Raw genomic sequence first — 27,955 nt, forward strand, 5'->3', positions numbered from 1 at the left:
TTTTCTAATACTATTTAGGACTGATACAATTTAGGAATCAGGAATCAGTTTTTGAATAAATCTCTTGAATGAATGATTCAATGACTCACTCAAACACATCTTGGCTGAATCCAGAACTACATACTAGCATAATACTCTTATTATTTCTGCCATAGATGTGGTAAAAGTAGTATAGCATAATAGTATCCGGTTCCGGATTCAGCACTTTGTTTTCCTTTACCACCTACTGGCGTAACAATGTAATCTGTATTCTTTATTTACTTTTAAGAGTTACTGCATATTTGTAACAGACATAATCATACCATACTGTGATGTTGAAAAAATTGAATCAGCACAAACAGAGATTTGTATTGTTGTCATTCAGGAAAGAGATTGGGCTCTTTTTAACTAATCGTGCAGCTCTATGTGTAGGCCTAAACATTATAGATTATGTAATGACAGTTAGAAAATTAAAAAATATATACAGGTCACCAAATATAAATAGCTTTCTGGTCATGACACCTAAGGAAGTTGTAAGACCACCTCAGTACTGAGAAGCACATGCGGGCACATTTTTGCGGGCAAAAATTTATATCCACGCAGCTCATAGCATCAAATCTGTTAAACATCTCCTCAAAGGCTGTAAAGAGTACAGCACACTACAGCAGCACTTAATATAGTGCCAACACGGTTACAAATATATCCACTTCAGGAAAGCACAATGTCAGTCCATGGGGGTTAGCTTTAATTTAACCCTGTACACACTGGAAGGACAAATACGCAAACCTCCAGCATCTGTCGCGGGGTCTACGGACATCCAGTGAGTCTGTCGCATAGCAACAGAGGCTTTGGAAAAAACACAGCTGTTGCTATAGCTCATCCTGCTGGAATGCCATTGGACCACTGTAGTCTGAGTCTCATTGGTCAAATGCACACATTCACAATTTAGGAGGAAACAAGGTTTAATATAATCTGCTAACCTTACAGGTGTCTAAATAATGGTCTGTTTAGGAAATCTGTTTGAAGGCTTGAATGTTATTGATAGCGGTTTACAGCATAAACACAAATGGAGGTCCTTTAAAAGCTGCAGGTGATTATTTAGACCTCTGACAGAGCAGTGAGCGAGCAACACAACAATGCGGTTCATTTTCTAACTAGCAACCCATTTGATCTAGAATAGTTCACGCGGATCAGAGGTATGCTTTCCTTGGTGTATTAGGGTGAAAACCTCCTGATCATGTTCTGCTGGCAGATGCAGGAGGTAAATTGAATTAATGTGAACATGATTAGGGAGGTGAGCCTTGAGCCCGTCTGAACCCACAGGATTTGCCGGCAGCTAGGGAGAGGTGTACACAACCTTTACAGTGGGACCAAAGGGATTTCCAGCTGAACAAAGCTGCTGTGAGATTAAATGTATTGCATTACACACCAGCTAAACTTCACAAAATCAACCGTTCAGTGCTGTAACAGTCATCAGAGAAAAGACTACCATAATACAATGATGGTATAAAACGGCAATACCATGGTATAATGAGATATCAGACTATATGGATATTGAGAAATAATAAAATATTAATATATCACACACGCACGCACACACGCACACGCACACGCACACGCACACAAAATAAATAAATGTTGCATAAAATTATTTAAAAAACATATTAAAAAATAATGTAATAATTTAATAGAAGTTATATATGTATGTGTGTGTCTATATATATATATATATATACATATAATTACATATATAGATGTAACAGATGTTAATCTCTGTCTGTCTGTCTGTCTGTCTCTCTCTCTCTCTCTCTCTCTCTCTCTCTCTCTCTCTCTCTCTCTCTCTCTCTCTCTCTCTCTCTCTCTCTCTCTCTCTCTATCTATCTATCTATCTATCTATCTATCTATCTATCTATCTATCTATCTATCTATCTATCTATCTATCTATCTATCTATGGCAAATCATGAATAGCAACAGGTGCCAAGGTTCTGGATTGACTTGATGACAGAAATAGCTCCACAATGGGTGATGCCTCAGAAAGAACCAGGGGGTGGAGTCTCACTGTCCTTTTTCTGGCAATCAGAGGAGTGAATAATCTTCCAGAATTAGCAGTTAATACAGATGTTCATAAAAGTGTCCTCAAGAGTTATCAACATCTACATACCTTAAAATCTAAATCTAAAAGATCAAAACCTTTTTTAACAGAACGATTTTGTAGAAAAAGATTCAAAAAGTTTTTGTGTGCTGTTTTTAGCTTGTTACTTCAAAGCTTTTAATAACGTGACGACACATTTTTGAATCCAAGAACCAGGATCATATCCGGGCGTAAATTCCGCAGAGGAATCATGGGTATTAGAGTTAGGACGCAGTAAGAATATCACATGGAACCGAGGGGGTAAAGAGGATTGAAAGCATGACTCGTTTCTGTAAAGCCACGTCGCATTGGCCTTTTTATGGAATAAGCATTTGGCTGCCCATCCCACAATTCCTAGCAGAGGGAAGTCCCTAAAGAGCAGGGGCACCACATGCCTGCGTTACATTGCTGAAAGGTGGGGAGAGCCCTTACTCGCATCGAGTACCCATATCAAATGCATAGTCAATGGGGATGACTTCCTCCAATACTCAAGATTCACTTTTAAATATACAGGTTCTTTATTGTCATCGATGGTTCCTTGAAGAACCTTTAACATTCATGGAACCTTTCTACTCAAAAAAAAGGTTCTATAGATTATTAAAATGTTCAAGTCATGAACTGTTCACTGAAAGGTTCTTTTGGGAACAGAAATAAATGTCTTCTTTGGCACCGCTGCTAAACCCCCCTTTTTAAATCTGGATTTTTAGGAGTTTTGGACAGTAATATGGCAATTTTAACCTGGACTTGAAAGAATCCGGTTTTAACTTTTAAATTAATTATTTCAGCAATCAAACACCATGCTAACAAAGAAACCTTCCTTTAAAAAATAAGAAGAAGGCGAGGAAGGTAACAGATGCGAGGTCATTAGGTCACAAATCCTTTGACCTAATACAAAGCAACTGGACCTATATCATGTTTTGACAGATGAAACCACACACCCTGTCAATCAACATTGATTGACTCTTGAACTTACACCAAATTCATAATGCCTCTTAGTGGATTTACAAATTAAAATACAACAGTATCACATCATGAGTTATGGCAAGAAATTGCTTGCTTTTTTGACTAAATTAGATTTTCTTTTTTTTTTTACTTTCATGATGGCCAAGCTAACGCTCTCATGCAAAGCTCCCAAAGTCTCAACCTTCTCACAGATTAAGATGCTAATGTGCACCAGCAAAGCACCACACTATTTGATGTATTCCATTAAAAGAGCAACTTTATGCAGGTTTAAATTACCATTCGACAATGCTACCATAATCACCTAATCAGCCACATTGTCCATTTGAGGCAACTAGCACTAACACAATAATGGCGTGGGACTGGCTTAGACCGCCGCGGCTCCTCCTGCTGAGATAATGCACATCCTTATATGGCCAGTGGCTGGGAATAAATAAATTGTGATTGTGTCAGGGTGACAGCAGCTGCATGCTGGATCCAAAGACAAGCGTGGATGGGAGGGGAGGGGAAGAGAGGAAGAGGACGATGGGGGAATCAATAGTAGACGGTGTCCGGTTACAGGACAATTTCCAATCTTAGACACCTGACGGCAGCCTGGGCCCACAAAGGCCCACGTCGGGCCCGAGAGGAGCCCCAAGGACGGAACAAGGGTAAAAGCGGCTGCCAGAGCCCTGGGAAATCACATCCAAAGCTAGAGTAGCTGGATTTTTATAGCCTGGGGTTATAAGACAAGACCTGGGATGGAGTGGTTAGAGGATTTTGTCTCCTCACATTGGCACGCCAATAAAACCAAACTGTGAAGTACCTCAAGCATCACAAATATGAGAGAAGTTGGAAACAGGAGTGCAGTGAGACTCTAGGCTTGTTCGACTTGATGGCTCTGTATGCTTTTGAATCGCTCTCCCGGTACTCTGATGTCACACACAGACCGGCTTGTGCAGCGCCGCTTCAAGTCGAACAAGCATTCTAGCTTTTTCCATAAGCTGGTGCCATGCCTCACAACAGCTGACGCACAATGCATGAGCTAAGATGTCTACTGTCCGAAAATAAACACATGAATGACACTATCAGCTACTCAGAGCTTCCATAAACTTAATACACATCGTAAAGTTTACATAAAAAGGATTTGTTAAACATTATTTTCTCTTAAATCATGCATTACGTGTCTTAAAATAACTCATCCTTGCCCAGAGTTATTATTGAACGCTGCAGGTTTAAATAGCTCAGCAGATGGTGACATGGTCCATCATAGTTTTAATAGTTTTGCCATGCCTAACTCAATCAATAAGCCTATAGTTTCTACCAACCATTTCGAAATGATTAACTGACTACTTTTGAGCACTGATTCCATTTGCTTTTGAATCCAAGAGTATTTCCTTTGCACATCGAGCCAAAGCGTTTCAAATCAGTAGATGGGGATTGGGACTGTTCTACAGACGAGTAAACTTCATCTCGGTTCCGTATTATTGAGCTATTGCAAACAGTAAAATGTTCTTACCTGCTGTGGCCAGTGCCAGCAGGGGCACAAAGACGCAGAGCGAGACTAAGACCTTCATGTTGGCTGCCAGGAGACCTCTGGTCGCCTCTCTGGCTATATATACCAGATTGAGAAGGTCAGAGGGCGCCAGCAAGAGGGTGGTCTTACAGACAGGACTATATGGAGGGGGCCGGTACCATAGGTGTCGGAAACAAGGCGCACCCGAGCAGCTGACTGTCTCTTTTAGCAGAGCTGTCACAGTGGTGACGTCGAATCAAGGGTGTGCGGCCATCTCAAGCACCACGTTTGTACAAGAGCGCTACAGTACATCAGCTGGTGTTCATTTTGGCAACTGAAAAGGAATGTTGTACAAGAGGTATAACAAGGGAACAGTATTTGTGCCATGGCATTCATTTAAGAAATGTAATCACAATTAATAAAGAAATACTTAATGGCAAGGATTAAAATAGCTTGTCAAAATGTTGTCCCATTTCACCAACTTACACTAACCCTGATCACAGGGTCGAGACAGCGCTGTTAGTCACTGGCTGTGGTGCAATTACAGGGGCTGACAGTCAGGAATAAGGTGTAAAAGTCAGCATCATCATTTCCTCGGAGAGCGGAGATTAACGCCTTATCATTACACAGCAGACACCGACTCAGGCACTTGACAGTACATGAGCTCTCCCTTCATTAATCTGTGAATACACTGTAAAATGTACGGCACAATTCACTTGCAAAAGACAAAAGTGAAGCAAACAGCAGGTGGCTGTTTCTGTTGTTTAGCATCTAGGATTAAGAACAATTATGTAGTTCTATTATAAATGAGCAATTGCATAAAAAAATACTTTCAAAACTAATGAACTGCATGACTCCTATAGCCTATGATTCCACAGACATGCTTATGAACTTGGGCCTGAAACATGTTAAAAGAGTTAGGGCTTCAAAACTATAACTAACTATACATAAAAATGGCAGATTCATTTTAGTTTAAGGTACATGGTAGATTAAAACTTTCTGAAAGAGTAATATAGAGATTGGCATGGTAATGGATGTGGATATGTTAATGTATTGGCAAAATAGATTTACATTTGCAGACATTGCTGTGAGCAAGTAGAACCCTACTCAGACGGGATTAGTTTAACATAGAGGTGGGGTAAAGCAGTTATTACCAGAACTTCTCAGTGATTTTAGTCCCGTCCGAATGTGCCACCTCAATCATTACAATGTCAATAAATATTATGGCGACTTCTGTAAAAAGATCCGGACAAATTACCTCGGGTAATAGTAGGCCTACTAATCCTGTGCAAATAGACCCGCTGTAATTATGGAAGCACTTGAAAAAGCATTCAGTTGTGTTTTTATCGGTAGGACAAATCTGTGACAAACCTTATAACCTGTTTTCTGTGTAGGCCTACCGTTAGAATTTAATTAATAAATTGTTAGCTTGGACCTTACTGCTATATAAATTATATGTTTGTGCATGTGATATCAGGAAGCACATGACGACAATGGAGTGGATGGTGGTGAGTAAAACCTCTCCCACTTCTGCTAATTTTACTGAGATTTCTTATTTTGCGCAAATTTGCCATTAATATTACAAACGTCCCATGGTAATTACAATACTCCATCTACCCTTGTAAAAATAATCGCGTCCGAAAAGGGCTTAAGACAGACTGTTGCTGCTGCACATGTAACATACATGACTTGAACCCCATAACAGATCTATAAAGGTGGAGCTGGCAACAGCTGCAACACTACCTGTATTTGTTTGAAGGCCACTGATACAACAACAACCAATCAGCTGTGCTATGTAAATAATTATGTGAACGCTACCAAATGAGTTACAAAGACACATCAGTCTGCACCATCGAGCGCAGGGCTATTCGAATCTTGCCCTGGAGGGCCAATGCTGCAGAGTTTAGCTCCAATGATCAAACACACCCACCTGTGTTTTTCTAATGATCCTGAAGACATTGATTAGCATGTTCAGGTGTGTTTGATTAGGCTCGGAGCTAAACTTCTCAGCGCTTTGGCCCTCCAGGGCAAGATTTGAATAGCCCTGATCTAGAGTTGCATTCCAGAACTGAAGTAATTCTTTACAATTCAATCCAACACACATTATAAACATACCACTAAGACAGCAAGAGAAAATTAGCAACCACTGCTAAAGAAAATTACACCTTTAAACCATTTTGAAATGATACTTGTTCGTGCATTAATATTGGCAGAACTAAACCTAAAACGGGTACTTACTTTTTTGTTTTATATATATATATATATATATATATATATATATATATATATATATATATATATATATATATATATATATATATATATAAATGCACTGCCCGGTCAAACATCAAAGATCTTGACCAAACATGGATGCGCCTGTTGATGAAAATAACATCACAGCATTTATTTCTATTAGGAGATGCATCAATGTTTGGTCAAGATAATATAATGGCAAAGCAAGAGTCCAGCACTCTAAAGTTTAATGTCTCCTATAGCACATCCCAAAGACTTTCAATGAATTTAAGGTCTGGACTCAGGGGTGCCAATACCATTGTGCCAATGTGTGAAAATTATTCTTCATGCCTTATGAATTTTGACAATATCATCCTGAAATATGGCCATGATGTGTTTGCCTACATAGCTTCACACAGCAATTAAGGTTAAAAAAACTGTTGCTAAATACATGTTAGAAACATTAATTATACTAATGACCCAATCATTTAATTCTAAACAGCAACTTCTTTGGGGGGCCGGGGAGTGTATTACAACAATAAGAGTGAAAGCTAAACTTAATTGGTTTTAAGGTGACACACACATGCTATCATCTGTTTAGCTTAATATAGCTTAATATCACAGCACCAAAGGAAACAAAACATTTTTTGAGTGCCCAGGGTTTATGATCTTTGCTCACGTACATCACACCAGTAGTCAAAATAACCCAACAGGAATATGAGCTTGTCTTTCTATTTATGAGGCACCCAAATGCAATTCAAGTGCCACAGCAATATGACTTTCTTATTTAAAAATATTGCTTTGGAGGTTAAAACTAAACCCATTTGTTACTCGATACTTTAAGCACTTTATTCAATACAGATCATTTCAGCAACTTCACACCAATAAACAGTAAAATAAGCGTTCACACTAAGAACGATAACTATAATAACTATATTTAGCATCCACACAAATGCACAATCATTTTTATTGTAAGGGCACATTGCCTTTATGTAGTATGCATTAATTGCTCAAGTCCTTTAAAGCAGGATGGATTCTGATTGGCTGTCAATGTTTTTATCGTTCAGCAGCTGATTCAATTTCAGATGTAAAGCAGCTCTACAGAAGGCAAGTGTTATTATCCAGCTCAATTCACTGAATATCAGCGCAAACACACTGAATATTACATTTCTTTTAAACCCCAACTGAGCAAGCTAAATGCGACAGTGGCAAGGAACCAAAACTGCATTAGGTGAAAGGAATAAAATAACTTCTGGTTGAGCCTTATGATAATGACTAACACGAGTGAAAGCAGGCAATCCATACTGTACAATTCATACTGAAGACAAATAAATAACTGCACAATACACTGAGAAGTTGTAAAAAACAAAGTACAAACTTTATTATTCTGTTTTTACAAAAGGCACAAGCCTCTTTTCCCCAGTTTAAAAAAAAATACAATAGCTTCTCAACAACCAAATGGACTGACTGTCCCACATAAAGAGAAACAACAACAAAAAAAAATAATAGAGATGACAGACAATAAAAGAGGGAGAAGATGAGAGACAGGACAAGTCTGGAGACTGCGGAGATGGCCAGAGGACATGTGGTGTGCCAGGACAAACGTTGAGGGTTAAACACAGCCGTGTGGTTCAAAAATCACAGCGAGAAGAGCTTCGGTCGAGGAGAACATCTCTTTGAAAATAAGAGTCACTCCTCGTTATACTACAGTAAGTGCTTCAGGTTCATAAAAATCACCCCCGTTCCCTTCGACACACCCAACCTCTGATATGTCCTCAGGATTTTCTTACAGTGATTTCTGGGAGTAGAAAATACACAAAAAAAAGACACCCTGTGGCTTCGGTAGAGGAAATGTTCAAACGTGGGAGGGCGAAATACTTTTTTGCAAAGACAAAACCGTTATTACAGACTTAACGTGAAAAACAAAGACAGCACAAGTAGGACACTAGCCTTTATGACCCAAGCAAACCATTATCCAAATAGAAAAGCAGGCGAGAAATAAAAAAAGCCAATATTAGATTATCCCATTCTTCTGGAATCCCTGATTCCCAGCAGTCTTCACCGCAATATGAATGACAAGGTCCACAGAGCCAGCGTGCTGACAGCTCCTGATAAATCCAGAAGGGAAAAACACAATCTGTCCAGCAGCAAAAAGATTCCCTATAATATTTCATAAGGGAAAGGGGACATGCACTCTTTTGAATGCACAAAAAAACAACAACAACAACAAAAAAAACCACACAAGACAATTCTCATCTTCCTCTATGGCCAAATCTTGCCGACTTCAGTGCCGGCAACGCAATACGAAACACAACGGTAGATTGATCTGGAATGTTTGGAAACATGAACTGCGAGAAGAGATGAACATGGGGCGTGTTACCGCCACCCTCCTGCCTCACTCCCTAGCGCCATCTTCAGGGCTAAAGCTTAAGGCAGGCCTCTGTGCCTCACCGTGCACACCAAAGCTTTGTTAAGGCAAGCCACTGGCCATTTTTCGGCACGGATACGTCTCTTAATCCCACCAGGGGAATAAAGAGTTCACAGTATCACATGGCTTATACCAGGTGTCCAGTCCTGGCGCTGGAGGACCAACATCCTGCAGAGATTAGCTCCAACTTGTCCCATAACATACCTGGTTCAGGTTTTTAATTGGGGCTGGAACTAAACTTTGCAGGACAATGGCCTTCACGAAGCAGGATTGGACATCTCTGGCTTATCTGGAGAGTTCAAGCAGGAGTAGCACCACCTTGCTGTCTATGTGATTATCTGTGGCGCGTATGAACGCCAAGAAATACAGGGAAACTAAAACATTCAGGCGAGTGAACCAGCAAGTGCATAGAGCTAGAGCGCAAGATTACAGGCTAGTCATTCCTCGGCGCAGCTGTAAATATCACTACACACCGCAAAGAGCATCTGACACGACTTGGACGACAAAAGGACATGACAATACTTCTGAGAAGACCAGAGGGGCCATGAAGTTCCTTTCAAAGGGGAGCGAGAACCAAAAGAGCTGCATAGGCTGAAATCGGGCCATGACAACCCTGGTAGTGCCATTTCCACACTTCCACAAAAACAAAACAAAAACAAGACCTTGCGCTTATATTAGCGAGTGCGCTAAAAGCGACACACACATTTCCTCGCAGGTACGAGTACCTGGCATTTAGCTTATTCCATTTGACATACAAACGACACTGAAAAAAATTCTGCCAGAATTTTGAAATTACGACTTTAAGGACAGGACCGGGAGGGGGGGGGGCATTTGGACGCGACAGAGGGAGTGCTTCACTCTACACCAATGTGTGTACTGGGAACCCAGCCCAGTGAAGAGGAGGCGACAATAAGTGCACAGTCCCCCCTCTTTGCGTAATTTAAAAAGTGCGCACAATACAAAGCCCCTCTGAGCCATGGCGGTCTTTGTCACGCTATTGAGAACTTGAGAAATCGCCAGCAAATGGGAAAACTAGTTTTTTTTTTTAAAACGACCAAAGAAAAGTAACATTTCCTCTAAAGTTTCGGAAGCCATGGTGTGGAACAGGTTTCTGAAGTCTCGTTGGCTCACAGTGATGCTTCAAGCCTCCCCAGAACGGAAATGAGGAATATGACGCAGCCAGAGCGGGGTGGGCCAAATGGTTTGTTTTGAGAGATGAGTCTTGTAGCAGAAAGGGGATTCCTCCAATCAGAACACTCTACTGCCCTTTTATGGGCAGGATGTAAGAGAACAGGAAGTGATGTAGAATAACAGGAAGTGATGAAGCAGAGGCCTGGAAGACCTGTGGCAGATTCCAACACATTTTTTGTGATTTCCCTCACAAAAATCGCTTGGCAGGGAGCGTGCGTTGGTGAAACTAAAGACAACTAAACGGAGTATGAGTAAGAGCTGTATCATATGAATGCATCAACAAGTTACCAGAGTGCTATGGAGTTATAGTGTACTGTGTGAGTATACATAAGCGTGCTCATTCTGTTTGCTGCACATTTCCTGTAAACTTGTCTTTTTTTTCCTTTTTGTTTTTGTTTAGTTTTTTCCCCCCCAAGAAACCTTCAAGTCATTGAGTCTGTGAGTCCCGTATGCGAGTATGAAGAAGACAGCGACAGGAAGAGAGGAGAGAGAAAGAAAGAGTATTTCTGCGGAGGCCCTTCCACAGACCCCCTCACCCCTCTCCGTGTCCCCAGTTACATGTGGGGGGCGGGGATATGGGGGTGACTAGGGCAGTTAACAGTCCTCAGATCCTTCGTTGTCAGAGGCGGTGTCGGAGTCTCCGGTGTCTGTCAGGACACGTCCCGGGGTGACGATAACAGCCCGACGCTTTTCCTCCTCAGGCACGACCATCCTGTCCTGTGTGCCTTCAATGTGCTGGATGGCCTGCGGGTAAACAGGAGACGGTTAAGTGGAGAGATGGGACTAGATATGTATATGTAGATACCTCATTAGCGTCTGTTTCTATGGGCCACTATACGTTTGCCCATGTATACATTTCTATGCTTGCATGATCAATTATCAGCATTTAACCTGACAAAAATATATCATCGTCATATTCAAATTGCAAACAGATGAGGAGAGCCTCTGCATTAAAAGACCTACAAACGGCAGACCAACGTGCTACTACATTTCTCTCCGATATGGTAGGAAATTAAACTGTATGTGGAGGATTTAAACTCTGACTATGGTGACAGGATGCATGACAGTCTGTTAAAAATGAGTAGTAAGTAGTATTTCCTAAAGCTTGCATACTCTTCTGCTTCACACTCAAAAGGATGTACTTTTTCCTTCACAAAAACATACATACTTTTAGATCGTAGTAAAAGTAGGTGAACTGGGACGTAGCAATCTTCCATCCTAATTTCACCCACACACTTCATTCATGACAATGTGACTAATAGCACATTAGTTAGGGTGCCAGTCTCTCCGTAAACAACCATTTGAGTGATGTGAACTAACAATTAATAAATTAATTTAAAAAAATTACGTAATTCATATAACGTATTGTCTGAAAACTCTCCAAGGCAACTTATTGCAAGGAGCTCTGTTATCACAGCACCGAAGTAGAAAACAAAACCATATCTGTACCGGATGGCAAAGAATGGAACGGTTAACAAACAAGGAGAAGTGCAGCCTCTTGATTGGTTCAGCGTGAAAGATTCAGCATTTGAATGAATCGTTTGAATGAACGACTCAGTGACTCACTCATTAAGACGGTCACCTGCTGCCACCTACTGGAGGTTTAGTTTCATGTTTGCACTTTGCACATACTTTCCAACATTTCTTTTTGTCACTTGTAATGAAGCTTGCTCATTACTGAAATTATTAATATCATAGAATGGTAATTATTGACTTTAGCCTGGATTGATGGCTCTCAATATCGCAATATATATTTTTTCCCCCAACGATACCGCAATGTAATTTTTTTCCAATATCGTGCAGCCCTAGCTTGGCCTGATGGAAAAGCGGCTCAACCAGTCTTGTATGTTCTCCATCACTCTTTAAGGTCTTGGGAAACTCTAACTCATACGTTTTTGAACTGAAAATGAATGCCATTTTCTTAAATCCAACATTGGGAGTGAGTAGCCCAATTTGTTATACCAGGGTATATGCAGGAATCCTGAAGTTAATTTCAATACGTTTTTTAGACTTTTTAAAGACCTTCTCAAAATATTTTAAGACCTCATCGCACTTCAAGTTTTAATCGGCAACAAACCTTTAATAAACAGTTGTAGTCGAATGTAGACTTAAAATCTCTATCGTAGGCCAATTTTGTATCGTTTATATTGCATATCTCTTTTACAACGTATGGAGGGCGACACATTACCTAACTGCGCATTCGCAAAATACATGACGTCACCCGTAGACAGCGCTCGCCAGGGATGGGAATGAACTTTTTTTCAAAGTCTACCACTCAATGTTTTTACCAGCCACTGTTTTGTTTTTAACAAATTAATACTACAAGCTCTACAATACTTAAGCAGTTTATTTAATCTCAAGTCTCAATGAAATACTGACATTTTCACGATGATTCGTGGTCTTTTATGGCTTCCAGTTTTATGGTTTTTAGTCCCAAGAATGAAACTATTCGTTCTGGCATCTTTGAAGCGTGTTGACAACATACTGAGCAGAACATTGTCAGAATGGGATGCACCGAAAACAAAATTCTTGGCCGAAACCGAAAAAGAAGAAACCAAAGCCGAAAACCGAAAAATAAAATTCAAACTAAAATGTTTAACTCGACCTCACTCATGTGTTCATTAAATAATAATGCACAGGCCTACTGGCCTGCAGAAAGGTACAGCAATTGAATAAAATAATCAAATGTAAAATAACTGCATATTTAACTGTTTAAATGAAAGATTAATCCTTATTTAACTTACAAAAACTATTCAATCAAGAGCATTGTTTAATGTCAAACTAAATATAAGGACATCACTCAGGCAGCAGTAAAGGCTACTGCGCCTTTAAGACCTGATGCAGCAAGACTATGTCTGCTAGGATACTCATCAAGTTGGACATGTTGACATACTTCTTGTGCGAGTTTGTCCGTTTAAAGGGTTACTTCAGCGATTAGCATATGGCTCTGAATCAGTAGAAACCCTGGAGTATATTCAAATTATTGTGCTTTTCCCCCTCATATCTCCCTGAGACAAGAGATTTATGCATTTTATTTCTGGAAAAATTCCTCCTATGATGCAAATTGACGATTTTTGCATCATAGGAGGAATGTTTGCCCAAAGGCTAAAGACTACAGCCAGCAGAGGGAGCCATTTCCGCATGTTTTGAATCCGGCATTGGGGGATGGGAGATAACACTCAGCTTGCAGGGAGAGCTCAGCTGGCAGCTACAGGCACTCATTTAAACGGAGCTATGGTGAGCAATGTAAGTCTTTTAACTTTTAAAATTAATTTCTATGAAAGTTAAGCTTGTAAAGGCATGAACTGAAACGCGCCAGACTGAACTCGCGTTGTGAATGTATGCCGCGAGTGTAGTCGCGATTACCTCAGCTCTCATCACTCCTGCAGTTAGTGCTCAGTGCTGTGATACTCGCCCGGCGACTCACTCATTATATTGAACAGACACGTTCAGTTTTTAATTGTAGTGTCTCCACTAACTCAGTCACTGTAATCAAGTTGGTGGCGTTGGGAATGGCACAGGGCAGCGAAGCATTCTGGGAATTGTAGTCTTTCATCCCCATGGGACAAAAATACATTTTCTGTCTTTTCTCAGTCTAGAAGACACCAAATTCAAAAATAATTTCACATTTCTACTGCATTGATGACCTAGTTTAAATACAGATTCATCTTCCCAGCGCTGAAGTACCCCTTTAAGCGCAAGACTTGAAAGATAACTCAATATTTGCGCGCTGTGAGACGAGCGCGCGCTCTCAGATGATGCACAGCATCAGATCTTCTCTCAGCGCGCGCGAGTCTCACAGCGCGTCTTCACGCGAGTGATGATGGAGAAAACGACTGGTCATATGCGCACATACGGCAGCACTCGCATGCATTGAACAAAGTTTACAAAGAGGTGAAACAGCTCGGTAGGTGAAGCGAGTTTACCCGCCACAACTCAAAATCAGCCGCATTTGGCTGGTGGCGGCGCTAATGTCCATCCCTGGCGCGCGCGCTCCGAGCTGATCTCAGACTGAGCGCCCCTTGTTTTTTAATACTTATGGGGATGAAAAGAAATATATTCATAAATACTTTTTGGAGTCAAACTCTTTTGACAAAGCTTGAACAAAATACTTTCAAAATTTAAGACTTTATAAAGCTGTGATAAGACTTTTTATTACTTTATAAGGGTCTTAATTTTCCCAAAATTGATTTATCACCTTTTAAGACTTTTCAAGACCACGCGGATACCCTGTATACGTTCTAGCACATGATTTCGCTTACACGTGGCCAATAAGCCACATCATCCGTGCAATGAAAATAGGTAGTTAAATCTCATTAAGGACTTTTTCTGGAGCTGGGTAGACGTGTTTTACCTGCACAATGGTGTCCAAGTTCTGTCGTGATGTTGATGCTGTGTTGATCACGGAGGCGGGGCCCATGGTTACCACATTGACATGATGGGGTGGGGGTGGCGGCGCAGGGGCGGGAACGATTACTGTGGCGTGATGAGTGGGTGCAGGCGGCGTGGCTGGAGAAAACACCTGAGGAATTAAGCAGGACGGAGGGTTACAACAAAATGACAAACTTTTTCATGAACAAATTCAACATGAAATCAGAACTGCAAATGTATGCATACATTTACTTTCTTAAATGTTTATGGTCTCATTGTGCACACTTCACCAGTGCTCATTTGAGAGAGAAAAAAGAAGAAAAAACCTTACACTAATTTAAAAGTTTGGGTAAGTACAATTTTTGTGATGTTTTTGTTGCCTCTTATGCTCACCAAGACTGCATTTGTTTTCTGAAATATTACTACAAATTTAAAATAATATACTTTAATATAATTTAAAATCTAATTTATTCTTATGATCAAAGCTGAATTTTCAGCATCATTGCTGCAGTCTTCAGTGTCACATAATCCTTTAGAAATCATTCCTATATGATGATTTGATGTCCTTGCTGAATAAAACTATTAATTTAAGAATTTCACTGCCCCAAAACTTTCACCAAAATGTATTAACTGCTAAAACAGCTTCTCTGGTCACATAAATAATACTAAAAAGATAGAAAAAAATAAAAAGGACAAAAACAGTCTACATTATTATTTGAATAGTGTCACTCAGAAATCTGTCACATTATAGAAGTAAAATGGCTTGCAAATGTCATTTGATGTTGTCTTTAACTCTTCTAATGCCCTCTAGTGGATCAACACATCAGATCAACACATACAAACTCAAGTCGACAAGGTGCATTGCAAAACTGAGGGCTTGTCTTTTATTCTGTACTTCAATCACTACTAGATTATCAGTCAATGTTAGCATATCAACAGGGGTCCAGACTAACAAAGTGCTTTTCCATTGCATGGTAACGCTTGGCACGGCCCGGCTTAGCTCGCTTCGCTTTTCCACTGTGTGGTATGACTCAGTTTGGTTTTCCACCAGTTAGCACCTGTTTAAAATGGGTGGGATTATAGAATGATCCTTGTAATGGTGACACCTCTACTTCTCTGCTTTTTAACTACACGATGAATAAGTTTGTTAGCCTAGAAATCTAGACGCACTCTAGCGGCAGCAAATTTAATCTGCCCGCAAGTGTCTCTAGCAACTCTCAATACCATTCTGAGCTGTAAACACCAAACTCTTGCCGGGCCAATCACATCGTGTATAGAGTCGGTGGGCGGGGCCATAATGACTACGGCCGAGTTGCGTTTGCGTGCTTCTAGTAAACACAGAAACTGGCCAACGGCGGTCTTTCGAATCAGCTCTGACCGCGACTCTGGAAGACTTGGAGTTAAGCTTTTCTCTGAGAAAAGAACAAAGAACGGCACTGAAGTCATTCTTAAAAAGGGAAGATGTGTTCTGAGTTTTGCCGACCGGATACGGCAAATGTTTAATCTATCAACAAGCTCTGCTTCACCTTCGTTGCTCTGGTTGGTGTAGCGCTATCCTATCGCGTGCAGAGGGAGTTTGAAAGACAACCGTTTATCCGCCCCTCGGATTGAGCCCTGTCTATGGTGAGTTTCCAGACCAAACATCTTGATGTGGGTCTGGCTTGTCAGGCTATACATTTGTGTCAAAGGAGGCTGATGGCAGCAAAACAAAATACTGCTAAAAACAAGAGTAGGCACTACAAAAAGCGCAGACAACGACATCACTTGATTTGCTCGACGGCGCACAAGGAATAAACTAATTTTGTATTTAGCAATGTGTTATGGTCTCAACCACTACATTACAGTCACAAAAGCATATAATGGTAGTGACGATTCCCTATGAACAATCAGTGATGTGCAGTGTTTACACGTCACTTAAGTATGGTTACCCACATTGCACCATGCAGTGAAAAAAATAAATTAATTAAAAAAAAAAAAAAAATAAATAAATAAAAAAATCACCAAAAAGTGAGCCCTACCGAACTTTAATGATTAAGGAGCACTCTTTACTTGATTTCTGTGTAATTCAGTCACAATTTGAAGACATTTTTTGTTTTTTATGAGACTTTGTGACTTCCTACTTTTTTCCATATTTGTGGAAATGGCTAATAAGTCAAAAGCTGACAGCCTCTGCCACCATCTACTGGTTATAATGGTCATTTTTTTGTTTTCTATTTTGTGCAAGTGTTTGTTTGCTATGAAGTATTAGTTTTTAACTTTTTTTTTTTAGTTTTTAAGTTTTAGTTTTACAAATCCTCACATTAAAAATAAAATTAATTTTATAAAAGTTTATAATACTTAAGTGCTTTAAAGTGCAAACATTGGAAAACAAAATAACATTTCTGATAATATCAATCTCAAAAGGCTGTACCGAGATGAATAAAAAACAATTTCTGCCACAATCCCATGGTTACAGTTACCATTACTACATTACATCCAAGGTGAATTTTGGTGATTTGTGGATTGAAAAGCATGGCACATTTCTCCTGGTTTCCACATTAGCGCTGTTTGATCTGATATCTGTGATTCATAACAGAATTCTGCTCTGGATTTGAATGCTTGACTAGATTTTGTAGTAGTGAGGTTATTAATACAGCAGCAAATTCAAACGCTTTCTCACTGGATCTTCCAGCACCGTTTAACAGCAACAATGTCGCATGATTAAGATCGACCCGCGAGTAAACCCATGCTAAGCTCTCGCAGTCTATTATTGGTCCGAGCTTATAAACGGTCCACGTAACTCGGCTCAAACAAGAAGCGTAGTTTTGTTTCACTTTTATTCTGTTTGCCGTTTGATGTTTCTCATATGGAAACTAGCAGGAAAAGCTCACAGTCTGGAGCCCTGATCAATGATATGAGAGGGTAGGCGAGTGTGTCTGACCAGCGGGCTGCGAGCAGGGGTGCTGGTCTCTTTTCCCAGCTGTTCTTGCTGCTGCTGAAGGCGGAGCAGAGATTGCGTCTGCACATGCTGTTCCTGGACCTGCTGTGCGATCACCTTTAGCTTCTCAGGGTACAAGTGGGCATCCAACGAACGGATCTAACAGAAACACACAAAGAAACACAGAGACCCTCGGTCAGACTCGGCACATATCTAGAAGATAAAGGAGAGCAGTGTTTCCTCTTCATTTTTTCCCCTGAGGAAGTTTCTTCAGCGAGTTTCATGGATAGCAGCAGAGATTGGGGTTTAATTTGCACTTCAAGTGTGATGTTCAGAAACGATTCATGCTCTCAGGGGAGCTGTGCACCTTCTGTGAGATCTCATTAAATATGCAAAGACTAAAGCGAGCTAATTTTAGCAAGCAGAATGATGCAGCAAAAGAGAAGTTTGATTACGGATTTTACAGATGACAATTCTTCAGCATTGAGCCACGATGAATACATATATGCGAGATTGAGTCGAGCAAAACTTTGAGTGACAGATCAAACAGCACCTAATGAGCTCTATTGAAATTTGTCAAAACAAATGTCAAAAATATTTTATGGACGAGAACAAGTAGTGAGGGATGGCATGTAGTCAAAGGTGAGCTAAAAGGTTATCACAATAAATGTAGGACTTAAGAAATCCCTAATTTTTTTGAGCATATCCTTTAAAAGATTAGCCTGCAGGTATACACGCACAAAAATAGTATATGCGTATTTCTATCCATCTATACACACAGAGTATATAGGACATTTTTATTTTATATATCAAGTAACTGAAATTATATTGCCCATATGCTTATTAATACACACAAAAAAAAAGAAATTAAATATATTACATATAACATTATGACCACCGACAATTATCTCTTCATCATGGCACCTGTTAATGGGTGGGTTATAATAGGCAGCAGGAGAATATTTTGTCCTCAAAGTTGATGTGTTAGAAGCAGGAAAAATGGAGACGACTGGGTCAGAGCATCTCCAAAAGCTCTTGTGGGGTGTTCCAGGTCTGCAGTGGTCAGTATCTATTAAAAGAGGTCTAAGGAAGGAACAGTGGTGAACCGGTGACACGGTCAAATTGCTCAAGAAGTTAATGCTGGTTCTGATAGAAAGGTGTCAGAATACACAGTTTGTTTCGTATGGGGGCTGCAGACCAGCCAGGGTGCCCATGCTGACCCATTCACTGCCGAAAGCACCAACGCACAAGCTCTGATGCAAATGAGCATCAGTACTGGACCGCAATGGAAGAAGGTGGCCTGGTCTGATGGGTGCGTGTGCGTGTGTGTCACTTGTCTAGGGAACACATGGCATCAGGATGCACTATGGGAAGAAGGCAAGCCGGCGGAGGCAGTGTGAAGCTTTGGGCAATGTTCTGCTGGGAAACCTTGGGTCCTGCCATCCATGAGGATGTTCTTTGACAAGTACCACCTACCTAAGCATTGATGCAGACCATGTTCACCATTTCATGGAAACGGTATTCCCTGGTGGCTGTGGCTCTTTCAGCAGGATAATGCTCCAATGGAGCACAATGAGTTCCCAATTCCCCAGATCTCAATCTGAGCATCTGTGGGATGTGCTGAACAAACAAGTCCAATCACTGGAGGCCACACCTCACAACTTACAGGACTTAAATGATCTGCTGCTAACATCTTGGTGTCAGATACCACAGCACGCCTTCAGGTGTTTCATGAGGTCCATGCCTTGATGGGTCAGGGCTGTTTTGGCAGCAAAGGGGGAACACAATATTAGGAAGGTGGTCATAATACTATGCCTGATCGGTGTATATATAGAGTGAGCATTATTTTTTAAATAAAAACACACAGACATAAATGGTAGCCAATAATAAATCCAATGAGATAGGGATCTATTTATAAAACAACAACAAACCAACTAACACTGGCTGATATTTTTTTATTTGACCTCTACAATAAAAATAGATCAATAACAGATGCAACAATTGCAATTTTTTTGGCAGTTTATTTTTTTTTAGTAAGTGTGACTTTTCTCCAATTGAGATTTTTTTTCTAAGAACTATAATTGACAGCATATCTACTTTTCAAGGCAAAATTTTAGTTTCTCTTAAAATAAGAACAAATAAACAAATTGCAACAACAGCACAAATAAATGCGAAGGAATAAAGAGAGATAAGAAAGATGTAAAATAACACTGGATAGTTTCATTGTTAATAGAATGTATTCAATAAAAAAAGTAATGCTTACAACTAATGTTATAAAAGTTATTCTCTCAAGAGCAGAGACTGATGTTCTTGAGGCTGATGTCTTTTGTTCTTTGATTAACATGACAGACAGCAGCAGGAATATTAGGATGCTGCCACCTTAAGAGTATATGCACAGATCCAATATACACAGCATGCATCATCTTTCTCAACTATTTATGAAACATAATTGACCTGAGTGTACACCATTTTGACATAATTTTATGCATTTGAGCCACTCATTTTGGTACTCACAAGCTGTCTGAGATGTGGCTTTATGTTAGCGGCACTTGTATAATGTTTTTTAATATATATATATATAGCGTTTTTGGTGTGAGCGTGAAACCTGAGGGAATTTGTAAAATGATGTGCAATACAAGCACTATTTAACCAGACGAATGAGACGAGGGAGTGTGAGGAGGTGGGTGTGTGTGTCACTTCGCCATTAGAGAGAAAGAGCGAGAATGCGCAGCTCACGTCATTGCCTGTGCTGCTGGCAACAAAACAGACCAGTTAAAACTGATTACGGTCCCATGCCAGTCGATTGATGCCTTATCTCTAATCAATAAGTAGTCATGTGTCCTAATTCAGACTGATACAGATAACACTTAAGCAGCAAACATTGGCCATAAATGTACCTGTTCTTCCAGCATCATGCGAACCGAGCGCTCTTTATCCAGCTGTTGTCGGAGTTCAATCATCTCTCTCCGCAGATCCTCCACCTTCTCCTCCTCCAGAATGTCTGGGGATCCAATCCCTTCATCCTTCTCTTCGGCGCGCCTCCTCTTCGGAGACGAGCCGCTGAACTCCTTCTGATGGGAGGAAGAGGAACATGAACCCAACAGGAAGAAAAGCGTGTGGGGACAGAGAGAGAGGAGTGAGGATACAGGACACACAGTGAAAAGGATGATACAAGTAATGTTTCACAAGCTTCACCTGTATGTAGCGTTTAAGTTGGGTGTTTTGTTGAAGCAGCCGCGTCTTCTCCTGCTCCAGAGAAAAGATGTATTCGGCCGTCTGCTGTAAGATGGCAGCCTGAAAAAGAGAAAGATCACATCACTGGCATCATGTGACGGATGCTAGAAGTGCACTACCATTCATACGTTTAGGTTCAGTAAGACATAATAGCAAGAATGCATTAATTAGATCACAAATGACAAAAGACATTTATGCTAGAACATTTTCAAATAAATGCTTTTCTTTTGAACATCTTTCCAAAGTATCCTTAAAAAACAACTGTTTTCAATATTGATAAAGCAGAAATGTTTCTTGATTATCAAATCATCCTATTAGAATGATTTATGAAGGGCCATGTGACACTTAAGTTCATTCAAATAGATAAGAGTTATTTAAAATGCAATATTTCACAACTTTACTGTATTTTTGATCAAACGGATACAGCCTTGGAGAACATAAGCGACTTCTTTCAAAAACATTGAACAGAAAACTTTTGAGGTGGCATATACACCGAGATAAAATCTTGATTTAAAGGAATAGTTCACCCCGAAATATTAACATTGCCATTACTTGCATTCTCTTTGCAAACCTGTTCATCAGATATTAAGTGTGCTCATGCAGCCCTTTATAATGCAATAAAGCAGATGGCAAGACTAATGAATAATGGAAAAATTTCAGTTTGTTTAAAAAAAAAAAACTATCATATGGGTTTAAAAGACATGAATGGACCACATATTCACTGTCAATCTTTACACCCGCAGTAGAAGTGCCACTAGTTTTCAGTGAACCATCTCTAAAAGGATATGGCTTAAGATTCACTCACAAGTCAATTGATTTGGTTTGCGTTTCTCAAAAGTATTGTGAGCAAAGTTGCTCAATCGTAGACCTCATTGGTGGCAACACACAATGCTTTTAGGAAATGCAGCCCTGGTTCACAAAAGGGTTGTAAATGATTCATTCATTTACACATTGGACTGATCGGATTCAGCTCAGTGACTCAATGATCAAATCCCAACTCACTCAACAACTACAAGTTTTGCAGTTTGGCATTGCAAGTTATATGGACTACTTCTGCACGATGCTTATCCATCCCTGTTGGAAGCTTTAAACTCACTTGACTTTGGAACAACATGAGGGCGAGTAAAAGTATTTTCATTTCTGAGTCAACTAATCATTGAAATCAACACTTCCACTCATACCAGGTGAAAGTTGCCGGACTCACCTTGCTTAGCTTTTCTCCGTCACTATGTGGGATGAGTGTTTTCAGAGACTGGAAGCCAGCGTTGATGCTCTGCATGCGCCGGCGCTCATTACTGTTGGCGATTTCCCGCCGAATACGCCGTTCCTGGTCCCGGGCCGTCTCTGGCGTGAGGGGAATGTTTGCTAAGCTGTGAAGAAGAAATGTCACTGCACTTTAGTTATTAACTCAATGAAACTCATTCTATATGAGATGTTTACACTACATATACTTAATCTAACGACTCAGATATGCTTCAAATGAAGCGAATGCACAAGCAAACCTGACTGTGCCGGTCATAATGCGTTGTGGACGCATTCTTCCTAACAGCACACTTAAACTACAATTAAACCCAGAGAATTCATAACATTTTATTACAAAGATGGTCTCATTATAGTGCTATGTATATGATAGTCCCAGTAGTTATTAATGATGTGCATTTATGTTTGAACCCAATCCTGACTTCATTTGATACAAAACACATATTTTACAGACTAATTTCGACTATTAAATTGCACACACAAAAAAGAAGCAATTTGTCTAACCAAGTTGTGTTCCAAATTTGAAGTTGATATCACAAAAATTGAGCCTACTTACAAAGTATAATTTCCATTCAATTCCATTGGTTTTCCCAGGATGAATTGAGTGTTTAAACGCTCAAATCACACCTAATATCTATGATGATTACTAAAATATGACACACCAAGTGTCTTTTTCATGACTTTTTTTTAGTAATCAAAGATTAGCTGTCATTTGAAAGCTTAAACACTCAAAATTCACTCAAAACTGTTATTAATTACTCGCTTTCATTCATACACAAATAAAGATCTTTTTAATGAAATCCGAGCGATTTCTGTCCCTCCATTGACTTCTACACAACCACTTTTAATCCCCAGAAAAGTAGTAAAGACACCATTACATGCGACATGATGCTCACATGAACACGTGTTAGATGGGAATATTTTGTAAATAAAGTGGCAAATTGCTTCATAAAATTGAGGTTAAACCACTGGAGTCACATTGATTACTTTAATGATGTCTTGGGACTTGGTGTTTGTGTTGACTGTCAATGGAGGGACAGAGAGCTCTGAGACTTCATCAAAAAGATCTTAATTTGTGTTTTGAAGTTAAACGAAAGTCTTATGGGTTTGGAACGACATGAGTTAGTAAATTACAGAATTGAAACCCTTTAATTAACAAGGTCATAAAGCAGCATTTATGATAAGCATGCACTTAAAGAAACTGTAGTTTGATTAATACACTGTAAAAATAAAATACAAATAAAAGGTGGAGACCGGATTTTTTTTATGTTCTAGTGACTGATCGGATCTAAATTTTTCAGGTGGCCAAACTGAATTTCTGTGAATTGATGCAATTTAAAAAAAATTGGGATGTGAACATTTTCAATTGGAGACCTGATTATTTTTACACTGTATATTGAAACACCATGTTATATCATATAATAATTCACTTCAAAGAATACCATGGCACTACCAATAGTGGTAGTCATTCTTTTTTCTCTTTTTATGATTTTTTTTGTGAATGAAACTTGTCAAAATGTTTATTTGGACAACGTACTTTAAATGTAAACACTGATTCAAGAAAAGGTGAATAAAGTTATATTACTTATATAAATGTATAATGTTGACATTTTTAATTATATAGGTAAGCTATGTGTTTTTTTCCTTGCTTGCATCCCTAAAATAGGATGCAACTAAGAGTATCAGAGTGCAAAATAGTAAATATTGACTTTCAATAAGTGATAATAAAAAAAAAAAAAACAAAGTGCTGCCCCCCACCCCTCCCCTACCCCTTTGCTTAGGTCCCTAAAACAGGATGCAACACTGAGAAAGAGAAACATTAGAGTGTGAAGTAGAAAATATTGACTTTCCTGAATGCTCATTCAAGTCCATTGTCTCTAAATTCAAGCCCCTGAAAATCTCTGCCTCACACGATCACATGCGTGCTTTGGCCGAGGAAATCAAACCCTAATTGAACTTCCTCCATGTCTGGGCATCTCGCGGGGTATCTCTGGAAAGCCTCTCTTATCAGCAGCGCCTCAGCTGCGTGAGGACAAACACGGGGAACAATTGTGCAGGCGCACATGAGGGGAGAGAGGGAGAGAAAGGCTTCCCTGCTCGCTTCCTTACATCCAAGCGGCTCAAACCCCAGCAAACAGATCCAAAGCCAAAATCACAACAAGAGCCAACAGTGGAACGAGAGATATGGTCAGATCAGCCATTTCCAGGCATACACATGAAAATGACCCAGCTTCTTTTATGCATGAAAATTAAATGGTCAAAAGAGAATTTTATTTTCAGAAGGGAGGCGTGAAACCTCGTACTGGTATAAATAAAGCTTTACAACAAAAAGTCTAACTTTTAAAATAACGTAAAATAGTTTATACATATAAAATTGCTTAATAAATATAAAATGATATATCAATCAATCAATCAATCAATCAATAATTTATTTATATAGCGCCTTACAGCAGCCAAAAGGTGCACAAGGCGCTTTCCAGAACAAACATCAAACAACAACATAAAGACAAATACAAACAAACAAGAACAAGACTAAAAGTCAAAAGCTTGATTAAAAAAGTGTGTTTTCAGATGTGCTTTGAAAATACTCAGCACCGTGATGTTTCGAAGGTGCACAGGGAGTGCATTCCACAACTTAGGTCCTAGAACACTAAATGATCGGCCTCCAAACTTTTTATACCTGTATGTTGTGGTAACCAGAGAAATTTGATCAGAGGAACGGAGTGTCCTGGCTGGCTGATATATTTTTACTAGTTCAGTGAGGTATACTGGGGCCGAACCATGGATGGCCTTAAACACAAACAATAGGATTTTATACTCCACCCTAAACTGCACTGGGAGCCAGTGAAGCGAGCGGAGGACAGGGGTGATGTGTGACCGTTTAGATGTGTTAGAGAGAAGACGTGCGGCAGCGTTTTGTACCAGTTGAAGGCGACTGATATATAATACCTTAATAGTCAAAATACCAAAATAATAATAGTATTGATGACAAGATCAATACTACAAGTACAAGATTCCTCAAATATTACTGAGCACTACTCATCTGTCTCTGTTTTAAATCTCACTAATTAAATGCTATATAATAATAATAATAATAGGACTTTTTTTAAATTTGAAGACAAGGGCGAATAGCCTTTACTTGCAAACTTGAACATGGTTTAAACCAAAATAAAATAGCTAGTGTACTGAATATACTTTAGTATAATTTCACCAACAAACATTTAGGCTACTAGCTTGGTGTTTTGAACTTTTACAGTTGTAAAATTAGTGTACCTTGGAAACCTTCAATTGAGATTTATATATACATGGAATTACCTGTAAAACGATCTGCAATTTGCCCCATGAATAACTAAACAACAATACCTTTGAAGGAGATAGCGCATAATTTGTATGCCAATTGACATCGGCAAAAACTACAATTCCCAGTACGCCATGCGCTAATCGGCTCACTGGCCCCGCCCCCTTCTGAGAATGGATCGCAGATGCACTGACGGGGCCTTCCTTCAACAGCATACACACCCCCTTATTAAAATAACACCAGTTATTAATTTACTAACCTCTAAAAACCAAACATCTCATTCACCGTGGACCGAGACTAAAATATTTAGCGAGATAACAAGCATAGCCGCTGGCCTAAATAAAAAACATCGTGTTCACAGTTGATACGGTCCGCCATTACAACAATGCGCCTCGCTCTCGCGCTTCCTCCGTCCATGCGGCAGCACCGACGCAGTCCAAATATCATCTGATCTCTTTCCCATCGCGCGCACGGCGATGTTTCTCGCGCTTTACGCCCATTTCAGCCTCATATGTCAGAGATACTCGCGTGCAATGAAAGTCTGGAGTCGTTTAACATTTGATTGCAGTGTGAAACAGACGACGCCAAACGCACGAGCCACAAGCATGGCCGCACTGCCCACAATAACTTAAGCCCCGAAAACGCACACCAGAACACGCGAACTTAAACCCAAACGCACTTTTAACCTACACACCTCAATACATTACGACTGATTTATGGGTGTAGCGAAATATGCGCGGTTTCTAACATTAAACACACGCGCGAGATCAGCAGCGTGGTGTGTGTGCATGCAACCACGTGGTTTGTGTTTGTTAGACACAAAATGTATCGATTTCGCCGAGATATTTTACAGGTAACACTAACCTGACAAGCCACGGTGGTTCCATGGACCCTCGGGAGAGGTATTAAATTGAGAAAATCGAGTCTCGCACGGGTTACGTCCTGTCTAAACCCACTAGATGGGCGCATGTACACAATAACACAGAAATCATGCGTGCATGTTACTCTAGTAGTAGTGCTGCTGCTGTTGGCGCGCGATTAAAGAATCGCGCACATAAGTGTGCGTCTCGAGCGCAGTGATTTAGAAGAGGGCACGTACCTGCACAAGCCCCCTATGACTTCTTTCTCGGTTTTCCTGAAATGTTGCAAGGAGGGCACCTTCTGAGCTGGTACCATGAAATACTCCATGCTTCCCCTCTTCTCTCCAGCTCTGGCTCCTCGAGTCTTCTTGTACTTTATTGGTTTAAAAACAAAACCGTCTATTTCTCATTTAAGAAGCAGAGTTGTGCGTATCCTGCTGATTTCGGGCATGAGCGCGTGAGATGAGTGTTGAGTTGTAAGGTTACTCTACTCTTCCAGCTGATGGGGTTCCCTCGTAGTGTGTGTGTGGCGCTCGCTTGCTCTCTTTCCCTCCCTCCTTCTGCATGTGTGCGCGCGCGTGTGTGTGTTTGCAGCTGATCGGATGTCTTTCAAGGCGGGAAACAGCTGGTAGGAATCACACACAGCCCTGCACTACCAAAAAGCCTCCTTCCGCCGAACGGGAGGACTTGCATGTAAACAAAGGAGTATTGCAACAGCGCCCATATTATTCTCCAGTAATCAGCTGGACTGTTTCATGTTTATTGCATGACGGAAAGCGCACTGTGTGATAGATGTATTTAAATGTATTTAAACAGCTGCCTCGCGCGCTGTGATTGCCGTGAATATCATGCATTATGTGACAAACTGCGCAGTTTTTATTAGATATATATTGTATGCAAATATGCGGTTTCATGAGTATGAATCCATAATTCACCATAATGCATATTAAGATTGTGACCAGAGCATGCAAGCGAACTCAATGCATGAATATTGAAGTATTAATCTATATGTCTTACATTGCAAATGTGTGTGTGTGTGTGTGTATATATATATATATATATATATATATATATATATATATATATATATATATATATATATATATATATATATATATATATATATATATATATGAAAGCACGATACTAATCAATGCACTAATGCTATAATAAGAATATTGAATATGATCATGTAAACAGATTATATTTTGTATAGCTTTTAGAGCCAATAAAGAACAAAATGCAAAATATCAAAGCGTGGATTATTTTAAAACGAATGTAAACATGTTTTAAAAATCAATGCATAATGCATTTTTTTAATGAATGAATAATATTGCTTTAGAATTGTTATGCCGTTTAGTGGATGTGAATGTTTATTTCTTTTTGACTGGGGGGTGAAACATGCGAGATCAGCTGACATGCTGGCAGGGCTTTATAACAACACCAACCAACGGAGGAGGAGGAGAGAGGAGAGGAGAGGAGAGGAGAAGAGAAGAGAAGAGGGCTGACACTCAAACACCATTTTGGGTGCATGAAAGTTGTAGTTGTAGGAGGAGGAAGAGGAGTTACCTAATCGTGTACTCGGAGCACAAATCACA

The 27,955-nt window shown here is 39.9% G+C and overlaps 2 protein-coding genes across 6 annotated transcripts in view; both read right to left on the minus strand.

Annotated features, from left to right (window-relative positions):
* The window catches only part of srl (sarcalumenin), a 43,793-nt gene extending 39,077 nt beyond the window's left edge, over nt 1-4,716 (minus strand). For both annotated transcript variants that reach the window (XM_067429049.1, XM_067429048.1), the window contains exon 1: nt 4,570-4,716. In XM_067429049.1, coding sequence (XP_067285150.1) covers nt 4,570-4,627 — 58 coding nt within the window. In that variant the 5' untranslated portion in view covers nt 4,628-4,716. The remainder of the gene's footprint in view (nt 1-4,569) is intronic.
* A 3,436-nt stretch (nt 4,717-8,152) lies between these two features.
* Nucleotides 8,153-26,983, minus strand: tfap4 (transcription factor AP-4 (activating enhancer binding protein 4)). 4 transcript variants are annotated; one of them, XM_067422686.1, is made up of 7 exons: nt 26,597-26,962; nt 22,144-22,309; nt 20,901-20,999; nt 20,603-20,776; nt 17,709-17,864; nt 14,772-14,939; nt 8,153-11,161 (listed from the first exon to the last, which is right to left on the minus strand). In XM_067422686.1, exons 1-7 carry the CDS (start codon nt 26,683-26,685, stop codon nt 11,012-11,014), a joined length of 1,002 nt encoding a protein of 333 aa, XP_067278787.1. In that variant the 5' UTR covers nt 26,686-26,962; the 3' UTR covers nt 8,153-11,011. The 4 variants fall into 4 exon arrangements, with proteins under 4 accessions (XP_067278787.1, XP_067278796.1, XP_067278811.1 ...); XM_067422695.1 differs by lacking the exon at nt 26,597-26,962 and adding an exon at nt 26,362-26,520; XM_067422710.1 differs by lacking the exon at nt 26,597-26,962 and adding an exon at nt 25,757-26,290.
* Between the last annotated feature and the right edge of the window lie 972 nt (nt 26,984-27,955).

This window comes from Pseudorasbora parva, chromosome 2 (assembly GCF_024679245.1).
Source record: "Pseudorasbora parva isolate DD20220531a chromosome 2, ASM2467924v1, whole genome shotgun sequence".
Taxonomy (NCBI): domain Eukaryota; kingdom Metazoa; phylum Chordata; class Actinopteri; order Cypriniformes; family Gobionidae; genus Pseudorasbora; species Pseudorasbora parva.

Bases quoted from the DNA above. Each gene is read 5' to 3' on its own strand.
- tfap4 (XM_067422686.1), bottom strand. From the start codon at position 26,685: ATGGAGTATTTCATGGTACCAGCTCAGAAGGTGCCCTCCTTGCAACAT. The intron at 14,940-17,708 runs GTCAGACACACT...TTAATTCCTCAG, and splicing joins CCCCTGCTCGCAGCCCGCTG to GTGTTTTCTCCAGCCACGCC. The intron at 11,162-14,771 runs GTAAAACACGTC...GTTTACCCGCAG, and splicing joins ACTTGGACACCATTGTGCAG to GCCATCCAGCACATTGAAGG.